The following is a 23,287-nucleotide window of genomic DNA, read 5'->3' as shown; positions in this document are numbered from 1 at the left end:
CCAGATGTGGTAACCTATGATTTTAAACTCAGTACTCGGGAGGCAGAGGCAGGTGGACCTCCAAGAGTTGAGGCCAGCCTGGTCTACAAAGTGAGTTCCAGGATGGCTAGCCAGGGCTACACACTAAGGCTGTCTCAAAAACACACACACACACACACACACACACACACACACACACACACACACACACACACACACGCCCATGCCAGAGTGACCAAGAAAAAAATCTGGAAGACAGAGACTGTGGAACATTTTCTAGAACAGGCAGGGTCATTTGTAGTTTATATTCTCAAACTTTGAGCTAAAAATTAATCTTTTAAAAAAAAAAAAAAAACCTTTGCTGTTGAGGTTGAGGAAAGGAAGCAAACAGAGGAGTTAATCCCACCTCATTCTTTAAATTCAGTCCTTGAGAGACCTGGGAAGAAGGAAAAAAATGTAACCAGGCATTTGTGAACACGTAATTCTTCAGGCAACAGCTGCAGCAAAGGAGGTTGTCCTGGAGAGGACAGCCAGGAGTCCAGAGATTGAAGGAGTTCCCAGGGGCTAGGGAAAAGGCTAAACTCCATTTTACAAGCAGGAGATGTTCAGCCAAGGCAGCCACTCTAATCTCCCTCCCTGAAGGGAGGGTGTTTCTTCTTTCCCTGAAGAGATTTTCCTCAGAGGCTACAGGAAGAGCAGGGCCTAGACCTACCCAAAACAAAACCTGGCTTCCCAAATGACTCCTCCCCTTCCAGAAAGTTCTTCATGACCCACTATAGCTCCATCCCTCCCCAGACTCCTGCCTGACTAGGTGAGGAGAGTAGGGAATTTAACGACACCTATCAGGCTGTTACCTGGAAAAACAAGAACAATTTATTTTAGAGTATACCTACAGAGTATCAGAGCAAGAGCAGAGGGCTGAGCCTGATCCTCGGAAGGCTATCTTGCTTAGCAGCAAATACCTTTCCCTGCTAAGCCAGCTCCCCAGCCCATATTTCCTCTTTATAAACAATAGTGGAAGAAACTGGCTTGTTGGAACCAGGTGCCCGACTTCAAGCTCTGCAATTTCCAACTGCACGTGTCCTAGGAGCACCTACTTGTAGGGATTTTCCCACTTATGGTAAAGCGTGGGAAGAGGGTTCCGTGACTTGCTGGATGGAAGAGAGGTGTGTCGGCCTCTCTGGCTCTCCATTTCTTGCCTTCCTTCAGATTCCTTCTCTTTTCGGAACCTTCGGTCCCCATTGACTTTGGTTCCTGGGTGAATGAAATCAAGGCTCCAGTGGTAATGTGTCACTAGATTTAGGATTCGAGGTTGCTTCGAGGCTGCCGAGGTGGCTGAGCACGGAAACGCAATGCGCTTGCCACCAAGCCTGGTGATCTGAATTCAGTCCTGGGATCCCCTCATGGCAGGAGAGGACCAACCTCAGCAGGCTCTCCTCCCCCCTCATTAGAGCACCCCTTGTCTGGTCTCAGAAGCACACAAATAAAAATTAATTAATTAATTAATGTAATAAAGAAAAACACATTAAGAGTTTGGGTGGAAAATACCAAAGCTTTCTCCTTCTCATGCACTCAAAACGGAGCTTCTTATCTCCAGGCCTCAGGCACCTGGGGCTCACCTCCTCTCTCCCCTCAGGCTTCAGGGTCAGGAAAGCTGGGTCCCCAGGGACCTTTGACCCCAGCAGGAACTTGTAACCCTCAGTCTATTTCCCAGTTGTTGCTCCTTTACAAGACTTTTCTCTGAAGATATGCTTGTTTCCAAACCATGTTCCCCACCTCTAAAACCAGCCACCGGGTTTGGTGGCCAGGACACCCCTGTGCGGCATGACGTGACTACCAGAGTCCTCCTACTGCCAAGGCCTTCCTTGGACACTGCCCAGGAAATGGTGGTCCAGTGATTCAGTAAGAGACTTTGATATACACACAGAGTTCTTTTTGTTCTCAGGGAACTTTAAACACATGGATGGGCTTCACACAGGAAACAGTAAGGAACAGGGAACATAGTTCAAAGATAGAGCATTTACCTAGCACATACAAGGCCTTGGCTTCTATTTGAAGTACCATGGGCTGGGGGGGGGCAATAAGTATCATAGAGCCAACACAATAAATAGAAATAACGGGAGAGAAAACCTTCCAATGGACTAAAAGCAATGGACTAAAAGGGTCTTGAATGACATGCTGTTGATAATGAGGGCATTTTTTTTTTTTAAGCTGGCCTCCAACTCATGATCCTCCTGCTTCAGCTCAGTGCTAAGATTACCGATTAATGGAGAAGATGCTCCATCTTATCTGATCTCAAGCTAGTCAAGGCAGGCGCTGGCTGAGTACTTGGATGGGAGGTGTGCTGAAGGCACCTAGTATAGTGTCATTAAGAAGAGCAAAAGGAAGAAAAGACATTTAAGTTCTGAGTAATTCTTGTTCTCATACCATAAGGTACCCAACATAATGCTTAAAATGCACATAGATAGATAGATAGATAGATAGATCTACACAGGTGTGTGTGGTTTGCACACACACTCACAGGAATAAATAGGTAGACAAACAAACAAATAAATGCAATAACAAAATTTAATCATTGCTCTGGGAGTGTAGGTCCAGTGGTAGGTCCAGTGCTCGCTTGGCGTGCTGAGGACCCTCAGACCTTACATATACACACCAAAAATGTAATTATCACAAAATATAGCTAAATGGCTGAAGAGGAAAATATTGCAACATATGGCCGCAAAATGCTTCACAGATGATGTCTCTTCCAATGGACAGGACATTTACAAAGGACATAATAAAACTACACAGGCATTCTAAAACACCAATGGACATTTTAGGTATTTCATCATGTTAGTCATTAGAGCATAGAATGTTTAAGCAAGTAGGTGCTCGCCTATAGTCCCAACACTCTGGAAGCTGAGACAGGAGGATCACAAGTTTGAGGCCACACTAGGACCCATAAAGAATGGGACCACAGCTTTAAAAAAAACGAACAAAAAGCCAGGCAGTGGTGGTGCACACCTTTAATCAACACTCAGGAGGGAGAGGCAGGAGGGTCTCAGTGAGTTCTACACCAGCCTAGTTAGTCTACAAAGTGAATTCCAGGTTAATCAGGACGGAGAAACAGAGAAACCCTGTCTCGAAACCTCCACACATACACATACCCCAAGTTAAAAAAAAAAAAAAAAAAGTAAAACTTAAGAATGAATACTAACTTAAAAATCAAGTTTTTGAGAGCTGGAGACGACAAAGCTCAGAGGTAAAGAGCACTTATTTCTGTGCTTGCAAAGGTTCTACTTTCAGTACCAGCAGGCCGTCCACAACCGAGTGTCTGGGTATCTGATGCCTACGACCTCTATGGGCACTGCGCTCGCTCTTGCAGTGCAGGCATGAGGACCCGAGTTTGGATCCCCAGAACCCACGTAAAGCTGGATAGCAGTAGCACCTACAACTCCAATTCTCCTATGGGGAGATGGGAAACGGAGACGGGAGAATCCCAGAATGGCCCCCATAGGTCACCAGGGAGCGGCTGGAGCTGTTTAAAAGGATCAGAAGGATAAGGAGGTGTGGCCTTGCTGGAGGAAGCCTGTCACTGGGATTGGGCTTTGATGTTTTAAAAGCCCAGGCCAAGCCAAAGGCGCTCTGCCTGCAGATCTGGATGTAGCACTCGACCAGTTCTCCATCACCATGCTAGCCATGCCTACTGCCATGCACTCCATGAGGACATGAGGATAACAGACTCTGAAAGAGCAAGCAAGCCCTCATTCAATGTTTTATTTTACAAGAGTTGTCTTGTTGATGGTGTCTCTTCATAGCAACAGAACAGTGACCAAGATACTACAACAAAGATTTTTATTTTTTAAAAAAAAAATAGTAATAGCAGGGGCTGGAGAGATGGCTCAGCAGTTACGAGTACTGACTGTTCTTCCAAAGGACCTACATGGCATCTTACAACTGTCTGTAACTCTAGTTTAGGGGATCGGATACATTCACCCCAATGCACACAAAATAAAGGTTAAATAAATTATTTTAAAAATTAAACAGGAAATAAAGTGTGATTTAAAATAAATAAATAAATAATAATAATAATAATAAAATCTCATGTGAAAACTGGCAATACCTGCCTTTGAGCCAGACCATGAGATACACAGAGTCGGGTAGGATATGAGACACTCTACCAAGAAGATAATGCATAATATTTTAATGTTATATTTCTATTCATTAGGTGTATAACTAAAATATAGCCAAGCTGTATACACAAGGATGCTTATCAGTGTTTAATTTCTAGACAAGTGTTCTACCACTGAGCCATAGCCCCAGTCCTCAAAGTTTAAATTTTTAAAAAGTATTACATTTATGCCAGACGGTGGTCGCGCACGCCTTTAATTCCAGCACTTGGAAGGCAGAGGCAGACAGACCTCTGTGAGTTCGAGACCAGCCTGGTCTACATGAGCTAGTTCCAGGACCGTCTCCAAAGCTACACAGGGAAACCTTGTCTTGAAAAACCAAAATAAATACATAAATAAAAATATTACATTTATTTGTAGTTGTGTGTGCCCATGCTCACGCCATGATGCCTACATAGGGGTTAGAGGACAACTTTTCAAAATCAGTTCTCTCTTTCTTGGGGATTGAACACAGGTTAGTCTTGGTGGTGGCAAGTGTCCTTACTTGTTGAGTCATCTCATTTCCCTTCAGTGTTTACTTCTGACAACAACAACAAAAAAATGATTGCTCACAATATAAAACTGACCAGAGTTTATGGTATAGTACTATATTATTCCAAAATTTTAAAAGATGCATGTATAATACATAGACAGCCAGGCAGTGGTGGCACATGACTTTAATCCCAGCAATCGAGAGGCAGAGGCAGGTGGATTCTGTGAGTTCAAGGCCACCCTGGTTTACAGAGCTAGTTCCAGGACAGCTAGGGCTGTTACAGAGAAACCTTGTCTTGAAAAACTAAAAAAGCAAAACAAAACAAAACAAAATAACAGATATTAGTGGCCAGGCTTGCAAGATAGCTCAGTCTGATCATTCCTACCTCCAGAACCCATGTGGTGGGAGAAAACTGACTTCTGGAAGTTGTCCTCTGACCTCTCTCTCTCTCTCTCTCTCTCTCTCTCTCTCTCTGTGTGTGTGTGTGTGTGTGTGTGTGTGCGCGTGCGTGCTCGCGTGTCATAGCAGAAAAGCATGACCCAGCCCTCCATACTAAATGGAATTAAATAAACATACACACATGATATTAGAGGGGACTTAAATTTTTTATTTTATGTTTTTTAAATTTTCTGCCTTTTGCTCTTGCTTTTCTGTTACTTTCTTGAGTTTCAGTAGGATACTATTTTAATTTGGCAGAAACATGCAAATTAGCAACAATGAATACATTTTGCATATTGTATGGATATTGTTACATTGTAGTTACTACAGAGATGATGAAAGCGCAGAATGTGAATAGTAACTTTTTTAAAGACAGGGTTTCTATGTAACTCTGGATGGCTTAGAACTCACAATGTAGACCAGGCTGGTCTCAAACTCTACATATGCCACTACACCAGGCCCAGACCACTCACTTTAAAAGATGGCTCAGCGGTTGAGAGCACTGGCTGTTCCTTCAGAGAGAGGTCCTGGGCTTAATTCCCAGCACCCACATGGTGGCTCACAACCATCTATAATGGAATCTGATGTCCTCTTCTGGCATAAAGTCATGCAGATAGGGGACTCGTAAAATGAATGAATGAATGAATGAATGAATGAATGAATGAATGAATGAATGAAAAGACAGTGTCTCAAGCATCCCCCGGCTATCCTCACTCTATGTAGCTGAGGATGACCTTGAACTGAACCTCCTGCATCTCAGAGAGCTGGGATTACAAGCGTGTACCACCACACTTGGCTTATGAGGTGCTGGGGATCAAACCCAGGGCTTTCTGCATGCCAGGCAAGCACTCTGGCAACTGTGCTATGCCTCAGCCCTTCTAAACAGTTTTATCTTGCCAACAGTAGACACTTTCTGTAATGAACATCTATTGTATTTATTACCCATCAGTCAAGATGGTGCATTTGCAAAACTGAGACAAGATGGAGTTAGACAGAGGCCAATCTGGGATGCACAGGAGGTTCCACAAGAACTCTTTCTCGAAACATCAAAGAACGCATAACTTAAAGTTTGCAGGGGAGGACGGAGTATGGCTCTGTGCTAGAGGACCAGCCTTTTGAGCAGGGGACCCTGAACTCAATTCCCATTAATGTACAATAAAATGATAACTATAATCTGTAAATATCCAAAAAATATACCAAGTTAACACAGGCAGGCGGATGGAACCATGTGGTGTGCCCTTTAACATCTATGATGGAGAAGATGTTCTTTTAAACTTGTTAGGAAGACCTAGTCTGCTATCAAACACTTTCTACTGTTCACTAAATAATGGGGAGGGGTATGATTAACACAACCACAGACAGGCCTTTAAATGGGGGCAGGGGACCAACACACAATGTCCCTTTTCAGCCAAGACCTCACACTGCTCACTCATCCGCTCACATGGGACATGGCCCCGAACAAGACCCACATCAGCTCAGGGGCCTCGTTCCTTCACTCTCAAGTTTAAGCAAGAAGGGGGGGCGGGTGTAGACTGATGAGGAAAGAAACTACTCAGGCAACATTTAACCTTCAACAAGTAAGAAAGGACAAGGACAGAAGCCACTGTGCAAACACACAAGGGACTGCTTCCAACTGGCTCGTCGCCTGCCATCAATGACCGTCATCCACCACAGACAGAGCAGGGAGTTCGGCCCACAGGGTTAACCCTGCCTTCCTCCAGGACGCACCAGTAATGACGGGCAGATTCCATGCCCCGCCACTTCCATTCACTGTGAGTTGGGACACGGGCAAAGTCAAATCCAAGAGGCAATTCTGCCCAATGGAGGCAGCTTTCTGCCAGGGCTCAGCTGCCAGCCTCCCCCAGATTCCAACTCACAGCAGACAAGAAACCAGTGCCCTGGGTAATGGCAACCAGATTCATTCTGAGACGATAAATACAGTCCTATCATCAGGACAGGGACCAGTGAAGCCCTAGCCACCAGGATAGGATCCGTGTGTCTGACAAACGAATCACTCAAAACTGAGAACATGGCGTGGTGAGATGGCTGATTGGGCAAAGGAATCTGCTGCCAAGACACGAGTCCCACATGGTTAAAGAGAATAAGCTCCTCAAAACATGCACACACAAATATATACAAATGTATCACACGCACCTATACATAATGTAATCACAATCGCATACACTTTTACAAATACATAAATGTAATCACACACACATATATAAACCTAATGAAAAAAAATTAAAGGAGGATTGAAAGCTAAACACAGAGTACAAGCCTGTCTCCCTCTTAGGAGGTTGAGGCAGGAGGATCTTGAGTTCCAGACTAGCCTGGGATACATAGCAAGACTCCAACTTGAAAACCGACAAGCAAACGAACAGAAACTTGAAGGACTAGTGTTTGCGCAACTGCCATCATGCAGATCACTTACCTTCGCCCTTTTACACACCCCCTCCAAAATTAGACTTTCTTATTTCACACAGGCAATCACTGAGGGATGGGTGATGGTGGCACATGCCTTTAATCCCAGAACTTTAAGAGGCAGAGTCAGGCAGATCTCTGTGAGTACGATGCCAGCCTGGTCTACAGAGCGAGTTCCAGATCAGCCAGGGTTACACAGAGAAACCCTATCTCAGAGAGAGAGAGAGAGGGGTCACTGAGAATTAGAAATAGGTGCTGGCACTGTGGTGGCCTGGGCAGCCAAGGGCAACTGCTCTCCAATGGGTGGAAGCCACACCCTATTTGAGGAGCATGTGGGCCAGCTGTCACTCCATAAAAAGGACAGCAGACTAGGTAACAAAAGTATCAAACAGTAACAGCAGTCTTGAGGAAGGGATGTTACTTACAAGAAGACCCGCACTTGGCCTTCTTGGCTTCCCTCCTTTTCAGGAGTCTGCTTCTATTGTCCAGGCTGCCTCTGCCTATGGACTTCAGGCTGACTCTGCCTATGAAGTCCAGGCTGCCTCTGCCTAAGGAGTAAGACAACCGGCTCACATCTCCTAGCTCAGTTAGCAATATTTCCATTTACCCAGTGAAGTCATGGCAGTCCTGTGTGGGAAGCCACACGACACGGCTAAGCTACAGAATCGGAACCTGTGCCTGACCCCTAAGTTTGTACTCTTTCCCACGTCACAGCTAAAGAGGCCCAGCAGGGTCTTGCACACCATCTGCTAACTACCCCCGCTTGTCTTGTCCGCCCACCCAGGTTCCATCCCTATGGAGGCCTCTACCTTGATTGAGATATGTCAAGGTCTCTTCGTGTAGCTTCACAGCCGGAGAGGTGGCGGCACACAGCACGTACTGTAGGGGCGGTAGGCGGGCCCCATTCTCAGGAGATAGCTGGGGCTCCTCCTGCTTGAAGATGGGCAGAGCCAGCACATCACTGTAAAACACAGGAAGCGGTGGTCAGAAGCAAAGCCCAGGAACACAGAGCAATGTTGGAGGGAGAGAGATGCAGGCCACGGTACCAAAGATGACTTCAGAGTCCAGTGTGACAAGATGACCTAGTTCCTCATCCACACAGCCCATATCTCAGATGCAACCACTCCTGCATGGTCCTGGCTCCGTTCAATGGCCCTCATGAGATCTAGTCACCCAAGGCCTGGAGAAGGGAAAGGTTCTGAAATGTAAGCAATAGAAGCCAGCAGCTATTTCCTTCTTTTTCTCTTAGAAAGCTATTTCTTTGTTTTTCTCCTTTCTCCTGGGGGGAGATATATAGTGCTCGTTCAGGGACTGAATCCAGAACTGTGTACATGCTAAACATGCTGTACCGCCTGCTTCCTACCTGTAAGTACTCGCTCAGACATCTTTGAGGACAATCACCTGAACATTTTTGTTCCTTTTTTACGTTATTTATTTAGTGGGTAGGAGGATGTAATCGCCGTGGCTGTCCTGGAACTCACTCTGTAGACCAGGCTGGCCTCGAATTCACAAAGATCCGCCTGCCTCTGCCTCCCGAGCGCTGGCTTGCACCTTCCACCACGGCCCCACTTTGGAGTTTTTGTTGTTGTTTGGTTTTCTGTTTTGAATTTTCAACATATACTTCTTTAGTTAAGTAGGCTAGTTGTTTGTATGTGTGTGTGTTCCCATATGTACATGTGAATGTGAACAAGTGCACAGACAGTGTGTGCTAACACCAAGATGTGTGTGTGTGGCGGGGGGGGGGGGGGGGGGATCTGTTTCCCTCCCTTTATCATGTGGATGGACTCCTGGGATGGAACTCAGGTCATTAGGCTTGGTAGCAAGCACCTTTACCTGCTAAGCCATGTTGCCTGTCCATAGCCCCGTTTTAAAGCTCAGACTGGTATCTCCAAAATACTATGAAGATAGAAAAACTTAACCTCAGTTTTCTTACCTAAGCAGCAAATCTTAACTCAGAGTTGAGGCAGATGGTCGCACACGCCTTTAATCTCGGGAGGCAGAGGCAGGTGGATCTCTGTGAGTTCAAGGCTAGCTTGGTCTACAAAGTGAGTGCCAGGACAACCTCCAAAGCAATACAGAGAAACAAGAAACCCTGTCTCAAAAAAAAAAAAAAAAAAAAAAAAAAAAAAAAAAACAGAAAGAAAAAAAGAAAAACCTTGTCTCAATTAAAAAAAAAAAAAAAAAAAGCAAAACAAAATGAAAAAAAAAAAAAAAACCCTCACAATTGTTTCCTTCATCTATATGATGTTCCCTCCACCAAAAACATCAGCCCTGGCCTGGAGAGAGGGCTCAGTCAGTAAAGCATTTGCAAGCATGAAGACATATAGAGTCAGTCCCAGAGCCCACAGCCTACAAAAATTGAGTGTAGCTGCACATACAATCAGTCCCAGTGCTGGAGAGATTGGACAGGATGATCCCCAAGGCTCACTGGCCAGCCAGCTTAGCCTACTTGTCAAGTTTCAGACCAGTAGAGGATCCAGCCTCAAATAACAAATGCATGGGTTCCTGAGGAACATCACTAAAAAGACTAGCTAGCCATAGCTAGTGGCCCACACCTTTAATCATAGCTCTTGGGAGAGGCAGGTGGATATCTATGAGTTCAAGGCCAGCCTGATCTACATAGAGAGTCATAGGACAGCTAGAGCTACATAGTGAGATGTTGCTTCAAAAACAAAACAAAACAATACAAATAACACAATACTGGAGGTAGTAGTCCTTCCTCTGGCCCCTACACATATGCACACACACCATCACACACATGTACACAGCAGCCTCCAATCACCCTGTGGCAGAGAAACTTGTTTCTAGACTTTTCAGGAAGGTATCGTATGTTGTCTAGGCTAGCCTTGAACTGCCAGACTCAAGGAACTGTCTTACTTCAGTTTCCCCATTGCAGGACTTCAGATGAGTGTCCTTGCAAGGAACAATGAAATCCCTGAGGATCGGAATTACCAGCAGGCAGGCAAGACTTGCTTAAAGATTCTAAACTATGTTGCCACAGAAACACCTACCAAAAGGTGTCGCACCCTATCTGATGACCCTCCTCCCTCCATCGGTCTGGGCCATGAATCAGATCAGCTGACCTCACTTCACTGCATAGCTACCAGTACTATGTGTTCCCTGTTCAGCATCATAAATGAGTGTCCGTGAAATATAAACCAGCACACACCCCAACAGTGTCTAACAAATCCTCAGAAAGCCTGCCTTTCTGGGCACACCTGGGAAACCTTCCCCACGTGGGCTCTTCTGCTATTTCTGTCTGCTGCCGAAAGAGGAAGAGAGAGAGAGAGAGAGAGAGAGAGAGAGAGAGAGAGAGAGAGAGAGAGAGAGAGAGAGAGAGCAAGGTTGGCCAGCTGCACCTTCGCCAGGAGCAGCAAGCCTTCCTTTCCCCTTCCCCTGCCTGGGCAGTTATTAAGGAGCACGGGAAGGAGCAAGCCATCCTACTCACCTAGGAATTGCATAATTTCATGTTTGTCCAGACCATGTTAAGTTAATAATCCATGCACTGTTACTTTTAAATCAAAAAAAAAAAAAAAAAAAAAAAGAGGAGGGATTGTTAAGAACCTTCACTCAACACTAACTTGTTTCTGGCCTGGTGTCCTTATTTGCCAAAGAATAAAAGTTACCAGAACATCAAACAGAAAGGAGAGGGAGGGACCTGAAGGCCACTCGCTATTCAGGGGAAGTCAGATGGCTTGCAGAACTTCTAGTAGAGCAAAAAGAATAATAATAAAAAGGAGGACTGGAAGTTACCAAAATGGAAGAACAAGTCTTAAGTCCCAGGGCTCATCCCTCACTGAAAAAAAAAAAAAAAAAATACTAATTTTTAAAAAGTTTTAAAGAGGAAAAAGGCAAAACAAAGAAAAATATCCTCACTCTGACATGGGGCACAGGCCTTCAAAGAGGTCAAACTATTTGAAAGTAGAAATAATAATAATAATAATAATAATAATAATAATAATAATAATAATAAACCAGCTTCCAAGAGGGGAGTATGGACTGTCTTAACCCATCACTTCCTCAAAGGAACCAGAGCGGTTTGCAGCAGCTCTGGGCCCCAATGTTTGCCTTCCTCCTCCCATGCAAAGTCCAAAACCTAAAAGTATCAGGGTTGGCTCACAAACTTCCATCTCAGGCACAGATGCAAAAACCACACCTCTTCTCCTATAAAACTGTCCCCTAACAGGATCGTGCATCTAGGTTTCAAATATGCTCAGCTCAAGGTCATCTTCAAACTCCTTTTTAAGATAGGATGAGATACCTTAATGGCCATGCACTGCAATTCAAAAGAAACTACAAGTGACCCTAAAGAGCGTTGCATGGTTAATATGTGTTTCTTCTGTAGCATTTTAACCGTGGGCTTTGCATAACCCTTAACACACAGGGATCTGCAGTCAAACCCTACTGATTGCCACTTTCTATAACTTAGAACTGAAGATACACTAGCGAAACCTGGTCAGTCTCGGCTTTCTAAGAAGGCGGTGTCTGCCCAGAGTTCTTCTGGACATACATGAATTAGAAGCCAGAAAATTCAAATGACAGAAAATCCAAACGGGGAGATTTGGGGGTCCAAAAAAGCACGTAAGGTTCTGTTGTTGGGGTTGACTTCTGCTTGCCTATGTCCAACAACACCTTTTTGGTTAAGTAAGGCACATATAATAAACTGTGACTAGGATGGAATAAAGACAGGTTGAAGCTGGTTTTAGCGAGTTCAGAAAATGAAATGCCTGCCTATTAGCCCTCCGGTCAGCTGCAGCACGGTGGAAAAAAGAATCCCGTAGTCACCGAAGCCGTGGGGGTGGGGTCTACTTCCAGAATCAGGGAGTTCAGAGAACTTTTGCGAAACCCGCGGGACCCTCTTCCCTTGAAGTGCGTTAGAGATTTCGCCGAAGCAGATTTCGGTGAAGCCGGGACCTGGGGGGCCACACTAGGCTCACCCTGGCAGGGACGGCCAGCCCCCCAGGAGCCAGGGCCCGCAAGGCTGCAGCGCAGACCGGCTCCCGCCACCCACCTGTGGGCCCACTGGCCACGAAGAGCAGGGAGAGGGGCCTGGCTTCCCGGGACACACGAGCTCCTGATGGATGTGGCAAGTTTATTTCTCCAACTGGAGAAGGGAGAGGGAAGGCTGCCGGACCGGGCCGGGACGCTGCGAGCGACAGGGAGACCTCGGAGAGTCGCGCCCTTCGGCATGAGCGCGCCGCCTCCCCGATCAGCCCCCCCCCCGGGGGTCTCCCGAAGGACCCCCTCCCCGGAGGCCTCACTGCGCCCGGACCCCGATCGCAGGCAGGTGCCGTCCCGTCTTACCGCAGGTAGCTGCCAGAGTTGTGCTGGTTGTAGTGTTCGGGCTGCGTGTGCCAGAACAGCATGGCTGGGGCTCCCGCAGCACCGGCCGGGGCGTGGCACCGAGCTGACCGCGGCGACGCTGGCCGCCAGCAGTCCACCCCAAAGCAGCACTCGAACCCGAGCCGCCGGCGGGCGGCGCCTTTTATGGGCCTCGGGTGGGCGTGGCATTCCGGGGCGTGGTGATTGCAGGTCCGCCCCCACGGCTGGCGGCGGGAGGGCGGCGCTGGGCCACACCTGGCTGAGCCGTCCTCTGCCTTTCCGGGAGCTAACTCCTGGCCGCTGACCCTGGGGACAGAGCCACTCTGAGCCCAGGGCAGATCCCCGGAGCCACGGGCAGGTTGTTCGTGGCAGGAGTTCCTAGGCATTCTGGGTCCCCTTAAGGTTGCTTTTATTTTTCCTTGCACTGAACACTGATGTTATGGCCTTTTTCTCTCCGGTGTTTTTTCTAGTCTTTAATCCCGTGGCTAGGTGTTTCTGTAGTTCACTGCTGGCCTAACGTACACAAAGCCCTAGGTTCTAAACCCAGGTGCGGTAGACTAGACCTGTAATCCTAGCCTGGCCGGAGGCAGAAAGATCCAAAGTTCAAGGTCATTTTCTGCTACACATTAAGTCACAGAAATGTAGGAGACTTTTCCATAAAATTAAAATAAAATAAAATCGACCCCTGGGCCTGTTACTTAGAGCCGGGACAGTCCTTAGTTGGAGTCCAGATGTGCCTAGCAAGAATCTGAAAAGAAAGTAGTAGCCACGGAGGCTTGTGCCAACCCTGCTTTGACAAGCTGGGCTTGTGGGACCTACGGAAGAGCTTAGGGAATGGGGTGAAGTAGTGCCAGGGTAGAACAGGTAGGTAGCAGGGGGCTTTCCACTTCCTTCCCCAATCCCCCTGGAGGGGGGTGGCATTGTTGCTTGGTGTGTGTGAACTTCAGAGGACAACTTGCAGGTGTCATTCCCACCTCCTCAGGCAGCTTTTGGAAAGGTGAGTGTGGCTGAATGGGCACCGGCAGACGGGCAGGTAGGAAGGTGTGCAATTCCCCAGGAGCTGGACCCACAAGTGATGGCTGCCCCAGGACCTCAGTAAGGCATCCGTTCTGCTTACGGGAAGCAACTGAGTTAGTCTCTGGAGGAGACTGCATAGACACACAGTCCTCCTTTCCGTGCTGGTCCTGCTGTATCTCCAGCTTCAAGTTGCTGCTCTGTGAGGAGCCATTGTATCACTCGCTGTCTGCCTCTCCAGGGACCACCTCCATTGCACTAGCTATTCCTAGAAGTCACATGTCTGGGGGGAGCGTGGGGGGTGGTCAACATTCCTGTGGCTATCACACCCATCTCTTTGGATGTGTGACAATGCAGAGGCCATCTTAGCGCCAGAGATCCCACGGAGAAACTGGAAGAAGCAATCACCTGTCTATTCTTCCCATTGTCCAGATGTTGACACTAAAGAATTCTGTAATGAACATCCTGACCACCAAGTTTCCCTTAGGGACCATGACAGGTATGTGTGTTCAAGAAGAGAGCACCCTAGGAAAATGCCGACGACGAGCCAGCCCTTCCAGAGGCTCCTATCATTCTACCAAGGCCAGTGGGTAAGCAGCAACAGTAGCAATGTCACTCAATAAGGGGGAAAAAAAAAAAAAAAAGCCAGGCATCACCATTTAATCCCAACACGTAGGGGGCATAGGCAGGTGAGTTCGAGGCCAGCCTGGTTTACAGGGCAAGTTCTAGGACAGCCAGGTCTACATGGAGAAACCCTGTTTAGAAGAAACAAGCAAACAAAAACCCAAGCGATAAAAACTGCTATGGGAACGGTGGGGGGTGGGAGACAACATGACTTTGGAGGTTTCCAGGGTGTGGGTGGGGGGCTAACAGCACACCAGCAATGGACAGTAGTAAGAATGAAGGGAGGGCAGCTTCCAGGGGAGCACACACCACATGCTAATGCTTAGAGAAAGTGAATCCACAGACAAACACGCGGCAGGGGCTCAGACTTCTCCGCTGAGCTGTCAGGTGTGATCTGTGTGGGGCCAATTTACCCTGCCTGGATTGTTTGTGCCCTGCTTTTCTATTGGACCCCGCCCCTTCTCCTCCAACTGGGCTCCTTATCACGGAAGCGCTGGCCCAGCCTGATCCCGAGGGTACCGTGAATCATCTCCCTGTGTGCCAGCTCTGAACAGCAAGCGTCCCATTAGAGAGGGGCACTCACCTGCCTTCGCGCATCCCAGACCCTCAGTGCTCCAGCAAACACAAAGATCAGTGGAAACACAGACCGAACAGCAAGCTGAGGGGGCTTGCTGAATATTGGCTCTGAGCACCTAAAAATAGCTTACGTTCTGGGCTCTAACAAGCTTGAAGGGAAAGGAAATGTAGATCCTGTTGTCCAAGTGTGTGGCAGGTGACCACAAAACCTCTCTCCAGGAGGGCAGAGGCAGCCCTTTGATTCCTGCTGGGAGGATAATGATGAATTTCTGAGCTTTTGACTTTTTCAGTCTTTGGGGACACAATTAGTCTGCTACAGAGAGGACACATATGCAGATAAGCCGTCTTTCCCCGTCTTTATTTTGTAAATGTACGTGATTGGCATATAATCGGTATATGGACCTTTTAAAAATTATTTGCAGGAGGGGCCATGACACAGCCCTCCTGTGGCTAGCATAGAGTCAGCCCTCTCCTTCCAGGGTGTGGGTCCCAGGGATCTAGCCCAGGTGGTCAGGCTTGGAGGCAGGAACCCTATTTCTTGAGCCATCTCACCAGCCCAGTGGCTGGGATCTTCTCCCGTGTTATAGTGAGGTTCATGAGGTGGACAGCACAGAGATCTGGGTCTAGTCTGTGCACCCAGGGCCCTGCTGTTTGGTGACCACAACAGTCCCTGTCCTCATGCCCCAAGTTCCTTTCTTCACCCGGTACTGGAAAAAGCTTGATCAACATATGTGTCTGCCCCAGACTCAACCCCAGCATCCTTCAAGAACAAAAATAAAGCCTCCATCCCCAGGAGCCACCCATTTAACCGTTCACAAGGCTCTCCCAGTTTTTCTTGGGCATGACCATGACTCAGAGCCTGCCCTCTAAGAATATGATTTTGAAAGGGTGAATGAGTTCATGGCAGCCTGGGGAGGGGCTGGGATTTGACTGGAGGAAGAATGTCTAAGCGTTTTAACGGAGATGTCAGGGGCTCAAGGGTCAGCCGCTGTCAGGCAGTCAGGGAAGCGGTGGGCAGGGGTCCAGTCAAGCCATAAGGCCTCGAAGTGGATGCCTTGGGGACTCCAGAGACCAAAAAGCACCAGGGCCCTGGAAGAGACACGTTAGTCAGCCGGACATGTTGGCACCTGCCATGCCCTCTGAGCTTGGGGCCATCACTTCTGACAAAGATGTTGAAGCCTCTTGGAGCTGTCAAGTGTCTTTGGGTAAAGGTGCATGTGCAGTAGAGTGAACTTTGCCACAGGTCGGGTTACTTCAGCAGCTGTAGCCAGTGTAGCGCCTCATGAGCTGATTATAATTATTTTCTGTTGCAAGGAACGGAAATCCAAAGTAAGGGCAGGCAAGATGGCTCAGAAGATAAAGGGGCTTGTTGCCAAACCTGGCCATTTTGAGTTCGATCCCTGGGACCCAGGGGGTAGAAGGAGAAAACCGACTCATGCAACGTACCCTCTGACACATGTATGTCATGCTATGAGTACACCAGCACATATATACACCTGGTACATAGATAAGCCTTGGATTCAATCCTCAGAACTCCATAAAACTAGTCACAGCGATGCATGGCTACAAACCCCCAGCACTATGGAGGTGGAGGCAGGAGGATCAGGAGTTCAAGGTCATCCTCGGAGAGTTTGAGGCCATCTTGGAATACGTGAGGCGCTACCTCAAAAAGGACAAAAGTTTAAATGCCAGAGAAAGGTATCCCTTTCATCAAGTGTTAGAAGTCAACAGTCAAAACCATTTGCCTTGGTACCCACTGGCCACAAAGTGCCAGCGGCCGCTTGCATGCTGAGACTATGAAGTAAGTAGACACTAACTGCAAAGATGTGCATAAAGAAACAGGCTAAGATGTCGCTCAGCTGAATAGTGTGATCTTAGAATGCACGAGGCCCTAAGTCCACCCCCAGCCTGACAACAAGACAAGACAAAAACCACAAAACTATACCATAACCTGCTAGTAGCTCATATACCAACTATATAAGAGACAATTATTTTTTGATAAAGGGCCTCGTGTAGCCTAGGCTTGCCTTGGATTCTTGTATAACCAATGATCATCTTGAGCCTCTGACTTCCTGCCTCCACCTCCCACTGGGATGCAGACAACAAATCACCACTCAGGTTTACAGGGTGGGGATTAAACCCAGGCCTCAAGCATAGGAGATCTACTCTAGCAGCTGTGCTGGCATCCTCAGGCCTAGAACTCCTCATTCTCACAGGGCTGCCATGCCCTCCCTCTGGAGCAGACCCAGCAAACAGTCCCGGGTGGAGCTGGCCACTTACACTTTGGCACACTGCTTTTCCTCTGGGGCCAAATAAAAAGCCTGCTATCAGCTTCACACCTCCTTCTGCAAATGTCCCTAGTTGCAAGTACCAGCCTCTAAGAGGGACCACAAGCAGCACCTCTTTCACAGGAGCAGGGAGCCCTGGAAGGGAGGTTGGAGAAAACAGTAGTAACCCCTCTCCGGAGTCTCGGGAGCAGGGGCAGAGGATACGAACTTCCCTTGCATGTCCTCACACACCCGAAGGTATCACTGTCCCACGTCACTGAGGAGAAATCCCAAGCTCTGAGGCTGGACAGCTTGGACAAACCCGTAAGGCTTGAGGGCATAAAGATACTTTCTTATTAATTGTGCATCTCCCCCCCCCCCCCCGCACCACCTCTGTGGGTTCTCACTTAGCTCAGGATGACTTTGAACTTGTGATCCTTGGACCTCCAAATCCTGAGCGCAAACAACGAAAACCATGAGGTACAGTGAACAGCAGTGGATACAGAGACTCTTAATTGGCCAAAGTGCTAAGAAAAAAAATGTCCATTCTGTGTTCAGCCCTAAATGGGATATCTGTATCAACAGCCTCTCCCAGCCTCAGAGGAGACACCATTATGGGAGAGGAGGCAGAAAGGATGTAAGAGCCAGAAGAGGGGAGAAAGGCTGTAAAATGCTGTGTTCTGGACGCCATGGACATTGTGCACATGATCTCCTTGCAGCTATTATTACGGACACTAGGTCCAGACAGTAAGGTCAGTCAAGCATTCCTGCAGGCAGCACCAATTGGACTCAAGGATCTGAAGGGGTGGTGGTGCTGGCGGAGCATGAAAGTGGAAGGGAATTTGGGGGTGGTAGGATCCATATACATCGTATTCGGGCACGAAACTGTCAACTCGTAAGTAAACAATATTCTAGAAAACAGAAATCACTCCTTCTACAATAAGTCATGGGACAGGACAGGATACCAAGACACTTTAGCGTTGAGGCAGGAGGCTCTCTAGTCTCAACCTCCAACCTTCCAAAAGGGCGATGTTTGGCCATCACTCACAGAGCATCACTCATGGGCTTTGGTTATTGTTAAGTTTCTTTGAAGTCAATGATACTGCCCTTCCTCCTCATGGCTCAGTGTGGACTCTCTCAGTCCTCCAAGGAAATTTAAGAGCTTAAGACAATACCAAGCATATCAGAAAACAGCCCACCAAACAAGTTACTCTAACTGTCAGCAGCATTCAAACTGTGGAAATAGGAATGTGGAGGGAAAAAACCCTCTTATCTGAGAATCAAGGATATACTAATTCCACACAATTGTGTGTGTGTGTGGAGGTGTGGGGTGCCCCCTCCATAGAGTCTACTTTACAGGGTCTTATGCATCTCAGGCTGGCCTCAAACTCATTATGTAGCTGACAGCAACCTTGGACTCTGGAATCTCCTGTGTCTACCTCCCAAGTGCTGGGATTACAGGTTGAACTACCATGTCTGATGTATGTAGTGCTGGGGACCGAAGCCAGGGCTTTGAACATACCTCAATCTGAATTTAAGAATAAATGAAAACAGAAGAAGCAAAAATAAAACAAACAAAAGTCAAACACAGAACCCACTACATTTCCCATTCTCCTTGTCAGAGAGAAGCTCCCTGGCTTCCATGCTGGACCGTCTTTCTCTTTCTAGAAATTCTTTGGGAGAGGTTAGACCTCTCGTTGATTTCTTTTTTATCCTTTCTCTGCACTGATTTTTCTTTGGGGTGTTGTTATATAACACCCCCAAAGAAAAAGATCTGCCACCAGTCAGCTGTGCATCACCCAAAGAGTCCAACCTAATCAGGCTTGGGGACTTGTTTATATTCCCTCATAGAAGGGGGTGGTGTGGGGACAGCCACTGGACTCTTACTTGAGATTCCTGTCACTCCTCCCAGCCATTTGTGTGCAGTTTTGCTCTAATTAGCTGGAGGTCTTGGGAGGTTAGGGTATGTAGGTAGGGAAGGTTGACTATACCGAGTCGTTGGGTGAGGCTGTGGGAAAGCCTTCACCATGCTGGGTGAAAACTTTCCAGTGGAGCTGCCTTGGGGCCCCCACACTGATGTTGGTAACCCACCTATGCATCTAAGTATGACCAATAGATGCATCGTTCCCCAGGGTGGGATTGTACTTTGGTTTGTCTTTATGACCTTGAAGTGGAAGCAGTTGTCATGGCTTCCCACGAAGGAATTCCTGCCACGTGGATAGTGCTGAAAATGGAACCCAAGGCCCAGCCCCTGGTAAGCAAGCTCTCTACCACAGACCTACAACCCCAGCTGAAAATCCTGATCTTTTGGAGGTGTAAGCAATATTCACTGAGAAAAACAAAACAAAACAAAACAAATCAAAACTACATTTCCCAGACCCTCTCAGAGCAAGATAAGTATGTGAGACAATTCTGACCTCCATGTCATGGGTGGTGGAGGTTATGGGAAAATCCCACCAAAGGTGAGCTGACTCAGTGTGTCCTCCAAAGCCAGGGCCCCGACGGGTATTGTGAAGATTACTCCCTATAGCTATAGTTCACTGTATACTGCTCAATGCACTCACGAGGCATGTATTCAGGTAAGAAGCTTTACAAACAAAATCACACCCTGAAATATGCAGAGTCACACCTGAAATACACAAAAATCAGACCCTGAAATATACACACTCATACCTGAAATACACATAATCACAAGCTGGAATACACACAATCACACCTGAAATACACAAATCACACCTGAAATACAAGATGGCTCAGCAGGTAAAGGTGCCACCAACCATCCCTATGGCCTGAGTTTGATGTGGGGACCCTTATGGTAGAAGAGACAGCTTTAGCAAGTTGTCTTCCAACCTCTATAAACATCCCAGTGCACGCACACACACACACACACACACACACACACACACACACACACACACAAATATACTCTCTTTCCCCCCTCACACACAAATATTCTCTCTCACACACACACAAATATACTCTCTCTCACTCACACACACACACAATAATAAATTAATACAATTTAGAATAATCTTACCCCATGAAGCTTTCAATTACCCAGCCTCCCCTTTTGGGGTTTTACAAGAAAACAGGGGTTCTCTGTAGCTTGGGAGTCTATCCTGGAACTCCCTCTGTAGACCAGGCTGGCCTTGAACTTACAGAGATATGCCTGCCTCTGCCTCCAGAGTGCTAGGATTAAAGGTGTGTGCCACCAACGCCCAGCTCAATAACTCCCCTTTTAACATTTAAAAAGGCTGTATTTTATTCTAACTGTGTGCGTATGTGTGTGGGTATATGCATGAGTTCAGGTGCCTGCAGAGGCGGAAGAGAGTGTCAGATACCCCAGAGCAGCCTCACGTGGCTTCTGGAAGTCAGTCCTTATCTCTTCGGCCCTGCCTCCTTTAACATTTGCCCAGGTGATTCAACATTCAAAACAGTTGGAACAAGGCAACCTTGCAGACTACAGCCAGGATTTCTACATCTTAGGTTCCTCAAGGCAGCGCCCCCTACCAGCATAAAGCAATTTGGAAAGAACAACACCCAGATTCCCAAATATTGTTTATAAATGTTTGTTTTCATTTATATGGGGTTGGTTATAAATGGTTAATGACCACAACCAATCTCTTTAAAGGTAAAAAGGGAATTATGGTATAGATATAAATACTTTGTTTTAGAATGGATTTTCATTTATTGATACAAATTTAAGGTCAATTTTGTGATATGTATATTTCTTCTCTTGTTTAGGTATTGCATTTAGAGAGCTCATTTACAAATGTAATGTATAATTAAGTACAGATTATATAGTTAGATGAGTTAGGTTTTCTAAATATACAGAGATATATTTGAGATGAATAGGCATTCTTCAAACCTTTCAAAGACCTACAGAATATGGCATTTAAAATGGTTTAGGGTTTTTCTTGACAGTGAGACATAACTGCTCCTGGCAACACCACCTGCGTCACAAAGAAAGATGAACATTGAAGAAACGCGTTATGGAGTTTACTTCCAATATGGCAAAACTAGCCATTTGGACAAGATACTGCTCTTGTCTGGACTGTTTGACTTTATGCTGTAAAATGGGCATACAGGACCCACACGAAAGTGACTGCTGATACAAGATGGACATTGCTACAGGGTTTCTGTTTCATGGAAGAATCTGCCAGACATTCTGCAGGACACAGAGAAAAGTGACTGACAAACTGCCAATACAGGTGGGACATTTTGAAATTTTTTGATTTTCTGAGAAGTCTGCCAGACACACTATGGCCTATGGGCTGAAGATGGAAGATTACAGAAGAACTTTAGGTGACTGACATGGCGAGTTGTCTCTGTCATTTCTAGAGTTTATATATTATCCTTCTGTGGTCTTTGAAGGAGTGAAGACAGATAGTTATGGTTATAGTTTTCCTTAGTTAGGATTAAAGATAAGTTACATATAGACTCACAAAGATAGATGATAGAACATTTTCTTTAAATCTTGCTAAATGTTAATGGACTTGTTAACTGTGGTTCTTGTTTGGTAACTGTTTGTTATATATTTTGCTATGTTAAGATTAAAACCCTTCTTTTTATTTTAGACAGAAAAGATGATGAGAGATGTCATTCTGTAAATATGTTTCTCTTATTGGTTAATGAATACAACCCTGTTGGCCAATAGGAGAGCAAGATAGGCGGGACTAGGAGACAAGGAAGATTCGGGGATAGAGGAGGAGAGTCAACATGTAGACTAAGAGAGCAGAGGTCCAGGCCCTCTCTCTGGTAAGATAAGACCACATGGAAATAGAGTAATAGAAATGGGTTAATATTTAAGACAGAGTTAGCCAATAAGAAATGCTAGTAACAGGCCAACAACTTTATATCTAATACAGCGTCTCTGTGTGTTATTTGGGGCTGGTGCGGCTGTGGGACCAGGATGGCGGGAACACTTGCTCAGGTGCACAGGGTCCCTGGGTTACATCCCCAGTACTGCAAACTAAGTAAGTAAATAAATAAATACACACAGAAATCACCTGCGCTATTGCTGTTCCGATTGTTCCGATGAAGCAGTGCTTGTTACACACTGGACACAGCGCCCTGACATTGCCGTAGTATTGAATCCCTCTGCCACAAACACTGCCCTGTCTGTCCCTCCCTCTGTGGTGCTGGGGATTGAACTCGGTCTTTGTGTGTACTCGGCAAGCGCCTGTCACTGAGCTGCAGCCCAGCCCTCAGTGAGGAAATGCTTAAGAGTTAGGCAGTTAGGGTACAGGGATAACTGCACTCATGACAATTCCTTTCTTCTCCAATGTGCCACTAGCTGCTTGGGCTCTGTGATAGAGCAGCATCCTGGCTGGGAATAGAGCAAGCTGAGTCTCCTCATCCTTCCCTCTGCATCTGGTTACTTCCAAGAGCTGGCTGTCTCTCCCCCAGTGGCTCTCTTGGGTCCTCTTTCCTCTACCTCAGACTTGGCTGGGGAAGCCTCTGTGACCAGTTACAGCCTGAACAATGGGGCTGTTTCCCCTTGGCCTTTATTAGGAAGCAAAGCCCAATAAAGAGAGAAACAGACCGATTAGGAACAAGAGGTCAAACCATTGCTGTTCAGGGTCTGTCTTGTCTGTTTTCTGCTACTATAACAGAAATTTAGGGTGGGGAGATGGCTTAACTGGTAAAGTTCTTGCAGTCTATATACAAGGACCTGAGCTTGACCCTTAGAACCAGGGTTTTTAAGAAGCCAAGGCTGGGGCTGGAGAGATGGCTCAGTGATTAAGAGTGCTTACTGCTCTTAGAGAGCCCTGAGTTTAGTTCCCTGCACCCAGGATTCAAGACCTCCTGTACCCCAGGTCCAGGGGATCCAAAGCCCTCTTCTGGCCTCCTTGGGCACCTGCACGCATGTGCACACACCTACACAGAGACATAGTTAAAAATAATAACTCTTTTAAAAAGCCAGGAGTGGTTCGTGTGCTTGCAATCCTAGGGCTAGGGAGATGGAGACAAGCAGATCCCAGGGGGCTCCCTGTCCAGCC

At 46.8% G+C, this 23,287-nt stretch overlaps 1 protein-coding gene across 1 annotated transcript in view; it reads right to left on the bottom strand.

Moving 5' to 3' along the window:
• The window catches only part of Tfcp2l1 (transcription factor CP2 like 1), a 53,289-nt gene extending 40,357 nt beyond the window's left edge, over positions 1-12,932 (bottom strand). Inside the window, exons 1-2 of the mRNA XM_051204093.1 lie at positions 12,787-12,932; positions 8,292-8,443 (exon numbers count right to left, since the gene is read on the bottom strand). Of these exons, the coding sequence (XP_051060050.1) occupies positions 8,292-8,443; positions 12,787-12,848 (214 nt within the window). The 5' untranslated portion in view covers positions 12,849-12,932. The remainder of the gene's footprint in view (positions 1-8,291; positions 8,444-12,786) is intronic.
• Between the last annotated feature and the right edge of the window lie 10,355 nt (positions 12,933-23,287).

Source organism: Phodopus roborovskii, unplaced genomic scaffold (assembly GCF_943737965.1).
Source record: "Phodopus roborovskii unplaced genomic scaffold, PHOROB, whole genome shotgun sequence".
In the NCBI taxonomy this organism is placed as follows: Eukaryota; Metazoa; Chordata; class Mammalia; order Rodentia; family Cricetidae; genus Phodopus; species Phodopus roborovskii.
Note: the sequence above shows the minus strand (reverse complement) of the source record. Positions and strands in the feature narration are given on the sequence as shown.